Source organism: Syngnathus floridae, chromosome 2 (genome assembly GCF_059516105.1).
Source record: "Syngnathus floridae isolate MCC-2025c chromosome 2, RoL_Sflo_1.0, whole genome shotgun sequence".
Classification (NCBI taxonomy): domain Eukaryota; kingdom Metazoa; phylum Chordata; class Actinopteri; order Syngnathiformes; family Syngnathidae; genus Syngnathus; species Syngnathus floridae.
This window is the reverse complement of record NC_142414.1, coordinates 964,288-974,519: the sequence shown is the minus strand read 5'-3', so window position 1 is coordinate 974,519 and position 10,232 is coordinate 964,288. Positions and strand designations below refer to the sequence as shown.

General features: G+C 47.5%; 1 protein-coding gene across 2 annotated transcripts; it reads left to right on the top strand.

Annotated features, from left to right (window-relative positions):
• The first annotated feature begins 4,821 nt into the window (after window positions 1-4,821).
• Window positions 4,822-6,597, top strand: LOC148401231 (janus kinase and microtubule-interacting protein 3-like). Of its 2 annotated transcripts, none has more exons than XM_088368881.1 (8): window positions 4,822-4,952; window positions 5,179-5,241; window positions 5,328-5,426; window positions 5,508-5,741; window positions 5,862-5,927; window positions 5,989-6,057; window positions 6,134-6,211; window positions 6,268-6,597. In XM_088368881.1, exons 1-8 carry the CDS (start codon window positions 4,884-4,886, stop codon window positions 6,442-6,444), a joined length of 855 nt encoding a protein of 284 aa, XP_088225007.1. In that variant the 5' UTR covers window positions 4,822-4,883; the 3' UTR covers window positions 6,445-6,597. The 2 variants fall into 2 exon arrangements, with proteins under 2 accessions (XP_088225007.1, XP_088225006.1); XM_088368880.1 differs by having other exon boundaries at window positions 5,508-5,747.
• Window positions 6,598-10,232: the final 3,635 nt, after the last annotated feature.

Genomic DNA, 10,232 nt, shown 5'->3' with positions numbered 1-10,232 from the left:
TCCACTCAGGACGCCATCTCCTCCGTTCTTCACCTGAGCCTGGCTCACCTGGAGGAGAAGAACACCCATGTGCGGAGGCTGTTCCTGGACTTCAGCTCAGCGTTTAACACCATCATCCCACAGCATCTGGTAGGAAAATTGGAACACCTGGGCTTCAACACCCCCCTTCGCAACTGGCTGCTAGACTTCCTCACCAACAGACCTCAGTCAGTCCGGGTCGGACAGAACACCTCTGATGTCATCACCCTCAGCACAGGCTCCCTTCAGGGCTGCGTCCTGAGCCCCCTGCTGTTCACCCTGATGACACACGACTGCGTCCTCAGGTTCACCACCAATCACATCGTGAAGTCAGCAGACGACACAACGGTGGTGGGGCTCATCAGAGACAACAACGACCTGGACTACAGAGAGGAGGTGGAGCAGCTGGTGGGCTGGTGCAGAGAAAACAGCCTGATCCTGAATGAGGAGAAGATGAAGGAGATCATCGTCGACTTCAGGAAAAAACAGCCTCACCACGCTCCACTGATCATCAACAGCTCAGCTGTGGAGGTGGTCAGCACCACCAAATTCCTGGGGGTCCACATCACAGAAGACCTCACCTGGACTATGAACACTACGGCACTGGTCAAGAGGGCACAGAAGCGCTTGTACTTCCTGCGGAGGATGAGGAGAGCCCACCTGCCCCCACCCATCATGAGGACGTTCTACAGGAGCACCATAGAGAGCATTCTGACAAGCTGTCTCTCTGTGTGGTGTGGAGGCTGCACCGCCTCCGATTGGAAGAACGTGAGGAGAGTGGTGAGGACAGCAGAGAGGATCATAGGGGCTCCTCTTCCCTCCATTCAGGACATTTCATCTCAGCGCTGCATGTCCCGTGCCCGTAACATCATCAATGACCCATCACACCCCCACCATGGACTGTTCTCCCTGCTGCCCTCTGGGAAGAGGTTTGCAGCATCCGCTGCAGGTCCACCAGGTTCTGCAACAGCTTTTTCCCTGCTGTCATCAGACTGTTGAACACTAGAACTGTTGAGCTCTAAACTGAACTCTGCATCACACATTCACAGAACTGTACTTTATGACACTACGGACCTCTATCTTGCACTATCTCGCACTACCAACTTTACTGAACTTGTATAAACCCTTTAAATAGAAGTTTAATACATGGTTTAGCATTCCTCTGCACACTCTTGAATACTGTTTTGCCTACTTGCACTATTGCATAATTATCACTGCTGCACTTTATACTTATTTTTAATATATATATATATATATATATATATATATATATAGTATATGTATATATATATTTTTTCATAGGATATGTTACTTCTATTCAACTGCAATATCACTACTTTGTTGTAAGACGTATGCAACGGAATTTCGTTTTGTATGCACCATGTGCAGACAAGATGACAATAAAGTTTGTCTAAGTCTAAGTCTAAGTCATGTCAGGTCAGCTGTCTGGAGAGAGAGAGAGAAGTCAGGACCTGCAGGCGGAGCACCACCGTGCCACCGCCGCCATGACGGAACTCAAAAGCAAACTCCATGAGGAGAAGCAGAAAGAGTTAGCCATTACCAGGGAGACATTACTGCGGCAGCATGAAATGGAGCTGATGAGAGTGATCAAAATCAAAGATGGAGAGATCCAGCGACTGAATGCCTTGGTCCTCAGCCTGAGGGACGGCTCCATGGACAAGGTGATCCGCTCTATCCGTGTCCGACTATCCGCACGCCACGTCGGGCTTCGATGCGGCCGCTACCGTATTGTGTAGCTTGTCCCCAGTAAGCGTCGCGGCGCTCCGTTGCGGTCTCAACGGCCCGGTGTGGCGCAATGTCTGCTCAGGTGAGGAGGGGGGGCGCTTTGCTGGCGGAGGTGGAGGAGACGCGGCGGTGTCGGGAGACCGAGCGGTGTCGCCTCCACCAGGAGCGCGGAAGAAGCCCTGGCAGCGGCCCAGCAGGCCTGGCAGTCCCGAGCGGCCGAGCTCCGATCGGCTCATCACCAGCATCGGGAGGAGCTGAGCCGAACCAAGAGAGACTGCGAGAGGGAGATCCGCCGACTGGTAGGACTGATCAGATGCGCGGTGCGTGGCTATGTTCCCAATTTCGTTGTATACCTGCAGTGCAATGACACCTAAGGCATTCTATTCTATTCTATTTCACAAGAAGAAAATGTCCGGTTGCTCGCTTCGCTTTTGTCACAGCAAAGGTGTTCTAGTCGATTCAAGAAAAAAATTGGCCGGTTGCTCTCTTTGTTTTTGTCACAATTCTGGCAAATGAGTTTGCCCGCCTGCCTGAGCGCTCCCCGTTTGTACATCCAGACGGATGAGATCAAGCTGAAAGACAGAGCGGTTAGTGTTTTGGATGAAGCCCTGGGGCCGGCCACGTCCACCGCCTTCAGCTGCAGACTCAGGCTGCCGAGCAGCAGATCGCTGCCCTGAGGGATTCCCAAAGGGCGGGCCTAAACTACCCTGGAAGTGGGGTCAACGCCGCTACTAGCAATCCTCTTCATTGCGTAAGCCACCTCATCACACACTTGCAGTACGCATGACTTAGTTCGTTGCTGGAGGAAGGTAGCACAAAAACAGTTTTGAACTTTGAACGAGTGCTTGTGTGTGTGTGTTGCGGGGCGTTTTCAGTCTCAGGAGGATCGGGACACGCGACGGTTTCATCTGAAAATCGCTGAGCTCAGCGCAGTCATCAGGAAACTGGAGGATCGAAACGCCCTGCTTTCTGAAGAGCGCAATGAACTGGTAATTTATTGACGGCACGCTTGAAGGTTTGCGCTACGTTTGATGCGCGCCATCCAGCGATGCACCCATTGCGCTTGCTTATTAGTTGAGCGGCGCGGCGAGTCGGTTGCCTGGTAGATGTCTTTTATTGGGAGCCAAAGCCACGATTCCGTTCAAACCGATGCAAAAGGAATGGATACGTTCTGGCCCGCGTGTTGTGCGTCTTTCACATCCCGCACTTCATGCTTGCAGCTAAAGCGACTGAGAGAAACAGAAAGCCAGTTTCTGCCACTCCTGTACAAAAACAAACGCCTGAGCAGGAAGAATGAAGAACTCTCGCTGGTGCTGTGTCGCCTTGAAAACAAAGTGCGCTTTGTCACCCAGGAGAACGAGGAGATGGCAAGCTTGGTAAGTCGACGCGGACAACGGCGGCGTGCCAACAGAGTCCACTGCATTTGTGTTCCACAGAGAAGGCCTAGTTCGCTCAATGACCTGGACCGCGGTTGCGGCCAGCAGGACGGTGAAATGGAGTTCCTTCAAGTTGTGGAGCAGCGGCACATCATCGACGACTTGTCCAAGGTCTTCAGGCAGGCGACTCGGTGCACGTACGGCAGCGCCGCGCTCGCTCGCTGTCGCCAGGAAACCTTTTCCGTCCAAAGCTTGGCCGGCGGCCGCCATCCAAAAAATTGGCCCCTTAAATTCCGACCTTTCAAGCAGGAGCATTGTGCGCACGCGTTTGAACACGCTTTAGACTTGTTTTGCCGTTTTCAGCAGCTCAAAGCTCCCGTTTTGTCAGCGCCTTTGCCACTCGCTGTGCGCTGAAAACGACGGACTTGCCCGGCTGCTCAGCCCGTCAACCATGAGCCGCGAGCGCGACATCATTGTCCGTAGGCAGCTAGTGGCAAAATGCACCCTGTTAGAGTTGCGCTCGCTCCAACTTATTTTGCAAGAACCACACGGGAGACAAGTAAGTTCTTTTGGACACCTGCAGGTGGAGAGTCCATCCGTTGTACGAATGAAGTCTGACTCTCGGCTCCTGCACGAGCATTTTAATTAAGAGAAACAGGGTGGGTGTAAGAGTGGATTGAATAGAGGAAGCCCTTGACCTCTAGTCAAAACATAGCAAGGGGTGTTTTACGACTTTGTGTAGGAAGGGATAAGCGATAGGGATAAATAAGGGATAAATAATATTATTTACTACAGGTTGCAGTCAAAGTCAAAGCAACATAATGATACGATAAAGATAATCTGGAAAACCCTGACACACCCTGTAGTTGTCACTTTTGGAAAAGACGAGCGTCCCTCCAATCATCGCCGGTGACGTGTTTTTCAGGCTCTGGAGACAGGAGCTCATGTCAGAAATGTCATTGTGAGTCGCGTTTGTTTCTGCGCCGGAGCCGTTCGTTCCCTTTGCATCCAAAGAATCTCAAAGGCGGATTATTTGTGTCGACAGGAGAGAGATTTGCTGCTACGATACCGACGTCGAGAATCTCTGAGGAGGAACAAAGCGTGAGGTCCTGCAAGGTGGGTCTGTTTGTTTGCGGCTGCTTGGTGTTGCGCAAGATGAAATGGCCTTTTTCTCGCTATCGTTCCTCTCGTCGATTCATCGTGAGGTGTCGCTTCAGTTTGTTCAGAGAGATGTTTGCTTCCGCGCCCGCAGGTCATCAGAACATTTTACGGCTACGACGAAGACGTGTTGGTGGACTCGGACGGATCGTCCTTGTCTTTTCACACCGACAGAACCCCCGACACGGAACCCGAAGAGGTAGCCCGCCATTTCTGCTAGCGTATTGGCACCAAACATTCCTCTTCAGCCTGGAATCGGACTCGTCTTTGCGTCGCGGGTGCTTTGTCGCCGGTCTGACTGATTCTGGTACTAGTGCTGTGTTGCATTGGTGTGTGCATGAAGAGGCGGAGCTTCGCTACCGCCAGCTGACGCAAGAATATCAAGCGCTGCAACGAGCCTACGCTCTGCTAGCCCAGACCAGCGAAGGGGACTACGACGCCGAGAAGGAGATCAAGGTGGCGCCCCTTCCCGCAACCCCCGGCCGGGTCGCAGCCTCCCCGTTCTCACCCAGCCTCGGGTGTTCTCTGGTCTGAAAGGAGGAGGAGGAGCCTCCCTCCTCCTCCTTTCAGACCAGAGAAAAGCTGATGGTAGAAATGGGTCACTATCAAAGCAGAGTAGCAGATCTGGAGTCAGCGCTGAAGCAACAAGGACAGGTAAGCTCATCAATGAGCACACCTTTTTCTCAGACAAAATAGCTACATTCTTCAGTCACTCATCCGTCTGGCATTACTGGACCAACCCCCACCCCCCCCCCCCCACCCCCCGAACGTGGCTGGGAAAATGCGGAGAAAAGCAAATGTCATTTTCCAGTCAACCAAAGAATTTGTGGATGAAAATGACACAACATTCCAAAGCTGTCCACGCGTTTGTCTCTTCTAGAATGTCAAGTGGGTGGAGGAGAAGCAGCTGCTGCGTCAGAGCAATCAGCAGTTGGCCGAAAAGGTGACGGAAAGAAAGGCGCTGGGCGGAGTCGCTTGGCGTCACACCTGTCGGGAAGCCCCGCAGATGAGGTCTGACTGTCTTTTCAGGTCAGGCGGATGGAGGCGGAAGAAGCGCGTATGAAAGAGCACATCCAGGATATCCGAGACCAAAACGAACTGCTTGAGTTCCGCATCCTGGAGCTGGAGGTGGGAAGACTCGCACAAGCGTGTTGAGGCCAGAGATGTGACGGACGGACGGACGGACGGATGCATGCCTCTGCCTTTCAGGAGAGGGAGTGGCGCTCCCCCGTCTTGAAGTTTCTGCAAGTCCGTTTCCCAGACGGCCTCAGCCCTTTGCAGATCTACTGCGAGGCCGAGGGCGTGAGCGTACGTAAGGCGTCCCTCGCAACCCTAACCTTAACCCGAGGTCCCAGAACACCTTACATTGCTCCTTGCGCCTTTCCCCCGGACATCGTCATCAGTGATCTGATGAAGAAGCTGGACATCCTGGGCTATAACGCCGTAAGTGTATGTCGAACTCCTTATGTTCGCACTCCACGAGACTCGGCGGCTCAAATGTGACTTTTGGAAGGCTTTGCGCTGAAAGAAGCTTGTTGACGCTGTGCCTTTGGGCTCTTGCAGAATCTCACCAACGAGGAGCAGGTGGTCGTGATTCACGCCAGGACCCTTCTCACCCTAGCCGAGAAGGTAACGCGCACGTCCACGCACGCTCTCGCATTCTGCTTATGTGACAGCAGCCTTTCCTCAGTGGTTAGAATACATCAAAGTGACCAAGTCAGCACTTCAACAGAAGATGTTGGACATTGAAAGTGAGAAGGTAGACAGACATGCGACATCAGCCAAGGGGAACTCCGGCAATGTACCCCAACAATTCTGACCTTGAGCTGTGCTAGGATATGTTCTGCAAGCAGAAGGGCTACCTGGATGAAGAGTTGGACTTCAGGAAGTGTTCCATGGACCAGGCTCATAAGGTAAGCCGCCCTCAAATCTCCCGCCGGACCACTGATGGACGAGGATTGCGGCCCAGAGGATCCTGGAGCTGGAGGCCATGTTGTACGAGGCGCTACCGCAGCGGGACTGCCCCGCCACGGACGGCGAAAAAGCCAGCCACGCTGGCGTGAATGACGTGCTGACGGCGGATCAGAGTGCGTGTTGGCTTCACTTGAGTTCAATTTGGTATTTTGGTCAAAAGCGCATGTGGTGAAATTCCACAAAGTAGGATGGGCAAACACATTTCTTTAAACTATGAGTGTCAATTGGGCTCTCGAAATGGCAGGGAAAAGATGCACAGCAAAACGAAAATACGTAGATGAACACAGGACGTTTTAATCAGAGTGGGAAAGTTTCTATTTTTTGTTGAACGTGATGGCAAACCATTCTGCCTGATATGTCAGACCTCAGCGCATTTCAAAGATTCAAATCTTCAGCGCCATGCACTTCAGCTCACTCCATGCTAACATTGATCATGCGTCGAACCCGCAACATCATGCTTAAGAGGTGGCCATGCTAACCAGTGCGCCATTATGTCAACGCATAATAACTAAGTCTACTGATCAAAACAGCGGTTACTATATGACGTCGCTACGTCGTGGTCACGTGACGCAGACAAGACGTCAATGGACGTGGGCAGAGTTAACTTGTTTAAAAGGGAGTGGGCAGAAGAAATATTTAATTTATTTAAATCTATTTTGAGTGCACACCATTATGCCAATGCATAACAACTGTAAATCTACTAAACAAAACAGCGGTTGCTATATGACATCTGCCACGTCGTGGTCACGTGACATACGTGACGTCGATGGGCGTAACTTTCGCCGGAATTCAAATCCGCGGGGAGAGTTAACTTGTTTAAAAGAGAGTGGGCAGAAGAATTATTTAATTTATTTAAATCTATTTGGTGTGTGCGCCATTATGTCAATGCATAACAACTGTAAGTCTACTAAACAAAACAGCGGTTGCTATATGACGTCTGCCACGTCGTGGTCACGTGACGCGGACGTGACGTCGACGCCTACTTTACATCCCACCGATCACAGGACCCCTCGGCTGCATAACCGTGCCCCCTTCCCAACCAATCGGATTTGCTATACGCGAAAACGACGCCAATGGAAAGAGCTTCCGCCCAAATTTAAATCCGTGGGCGTGGCTCGCAGCAGGAAGTAGGAAAATGGCGGCGATGTTGACAAAGACACAGCGGATGGTAACATACGACTAACAAGAGAAATATTTTTATTTTCTGCTCGCAACTGGACCGTCCAGAGCGTACACGGTAAGTACAACTCATCGTTTTTAAAAAGAAGTACTTTTGTTGCCCTGAAAAGCGAGTGAGCGTGGCGTTTGTGGGGGACGTCGAATTTCGACGATTCTTTCTGGTCAACGGTTGTAAATGATTGTGTTGATTAAAAAAGAAAACTTGATGTAACTCTACTTTTAACTGCCGTTTCAGATAGATTTGGAATTGCATCACATCCAATTTTGCCTAGAGCGTACACGGTAAGTAACACTCGTTGTGTTTAAGGAGATTTACGTTTGTAATAGCAGAAGTGTAGCCGCGTTGCGTTGTACGTGTGAATGTTGGTCCAGGCGAAATGTTAATGTTTAATTTCATTCCTTTAGGTTCCACGGTGTTTGTTGGCTGCAAGTTTTCCACTGCAAGAAGAGGCTCATATCATTGACCAGGAGCGAGCTACAATGGTGAGTAGCCATAACATTTATGTTTAACACTTCCTATTTCATGTCTAACAGTACTTGATTTAACAAATAACCATAAATAAATACAGTGTGGGCACTGAAGTTAACATATGTGATTATACTGCCTAATCTGTCACCGAGTAGATTGTTGCAAAGTAATATAAGATCCAAAGTTGTAATTCAGAATAGTTTTCAAAAGAAGGCCATTAGAATTATATACAAGTCTGATTACCCTGAACAAGCTATTAATTAAATCACAAATTCTTCAATTCAAAGATTTGGTAGATTATCAGACAAATAATGTCTAACAGTAATTGATTTAACACATCACGATAAGTAGATTGAGTGTGGGCACTCTCAAGTTAACAGATATGATTATACTGCCTAATCTGTTACAGAGTATGTTGTTGCCAAGTAATGTAGAATAGATCCAAAGTAGTAATCCAGAATAGTTTTGAAGAGGCCATTAGAATAATAAACAAATCTGATTACCTTGAACATAATAACAAGCTAAGTGTTTAATATGTCCTATGAAGTCAAAATTGGGCACCATCATGTGGTGAAATTTGGAATTGCATCACATCCAATTTTGCCTGGGAACAAACAGATTAAATAAATCTTAGTTTTGAATAAGCCACTCCTTCTCAAACAAGTAAACTCTGCCCATTTCGCGCAGTAGATGTTCTGTTAATATCTAGTATTTATACAAAGTCATAATTTAAATTGCTTTCAACCTTCATTCATCGGTTCAACCAACATTACTCGCTCTTATTACCAACTTGTATTGATTTAACTAAGCGTTTAATACTTCCTATCAGGTCTCAAGGCAAGATTTGGCAAAATACAGTTTCAGCAAATCCAATTTGGCCAGGGAACAAAAATAGATTAAATAAACTAAATAAGTCTTCTTCCCATTAAATAAATCAGAAAAGTCTGTCTTGTAACCAGTCCTCTTCAAACAAGTAAAGTCTGCCCATTTTGTGCCGTAGATTTTGTGTCTATGCCTAGTATTTAAACAAAATCATAATTTAAACGACTTCTTTCCTTCATTCACTTTGGAAATTTGGAATTGCAGCAAATCGAATTTTGCCAGGGAACAAAAATAGATCAATTAAACTAAATAAGTCTTCTTCCCATTAAATAAATTAAAAAAGTCTGTCTTGTAACCAGTCCTTTTCAAACAAGTAAAGTCTGCCCATTTTGTGCCGTCGATTTTGTGTTTATGCCTAGTATTTATACAAAATCATAATTTAAAGGACTTCATTCCTTCATTCACTTTGGAAATTTGGAATTGCAGCACATCAAATTTTGCCTGGGAAGAAAAGTAGATTAAATAAATTTAATAAGTCTTACTACTTCCCATTAAATAAATTAAATACGTCTTACTTGTTTCCACTCCTTTTCAAAACAGTAGTTTAAAACGAGGGCCCTTCACTCAATCTTTAACCTCAACCCCGCACGTTGTGTTGTATCTGTGAATGTTGGTTGTGGCCAAATGATAGTTTTCTTTCATTCGTTTAGGTTCCAAGAAAACTTGATGTAACTCTACTTTTAACTGCCGTTTCAGATAAGCGGGTATTACGTCGCAGTCATGTGCCGCGGATATGACGTAATTGCCCGAACCTCCGCCAAAATTCAAATCTGTTGGCGCGATGGCCGTGAGCCACTGAGCAGCGACGATTATCAACAGAAATATCTTTATTTTCTGCTTGCAACTGGACCGTCTAGAGCGTACACGGTAAGTAACACTCATTGTGTTTAAGGAGATTTACGTTTGTAATAGCAGAAGTGTAGCCGCGTTGCGTTGTACGTGTGAAAATTGGTCGAGGCGAAATGTTAATGTTTAATTTCATTCCTTTAGGTTCCACGGTGTTTGTTGGCTGCAAGTTTTCCACTGCAAGAAGAGGCTCGTATCATTGACCAGGAGCGAGCTACAATGGTGAGTAGCCATAACATTTATGTTAAACACTTCCTATTTCATGTCTAACAGTACTTGATTTAACAAATAACCATAAATTAATACAGTGTGGGCACTGAAGTTAACATATGTGATTATACTGCCTAATCTGTCACCGAGTAGATTGTTGCAAAGTAATATAAGATCCAAAGTTGTAATTCAGAATAGTTTTCAAAAGAAGGCCATTAGAATTATATACAAGTCTGATTACCCTGAACATAACAACAAGCTATTAATTAAATCACAAATTCTTCAATTCAAAGATTTGGTAGATTATCAGACAAATAATGTCTAACAGTAATTGATTTAACACATCACGATAAGTAGATTGAGTGTGGGCACTC

Coding starts and splice junctions, on each gene's coding strand:
- LOC148401231 (XM_088368880.1), top strand. CDS start 4,884: ATGGTAGAAATGGGTCACTATCAAAGCAGAGTAGCAGATCTGGAGTCA. Junction 5,242..5,327: donor ATCAGCAGTTGGCCGAAAAG/GTGACGGAAAGA, acceptor CTGTCTTTTCAG/GTCAGGCGGATGGAGGCGGA. Junction 5,427..5,507: donor TCCGCATCCTGGAGCTGGAG/GTGGGAAGACTC, acceptor TCTGCCTTTCAG/GAGAGGGAGTGGCGCTCCCC.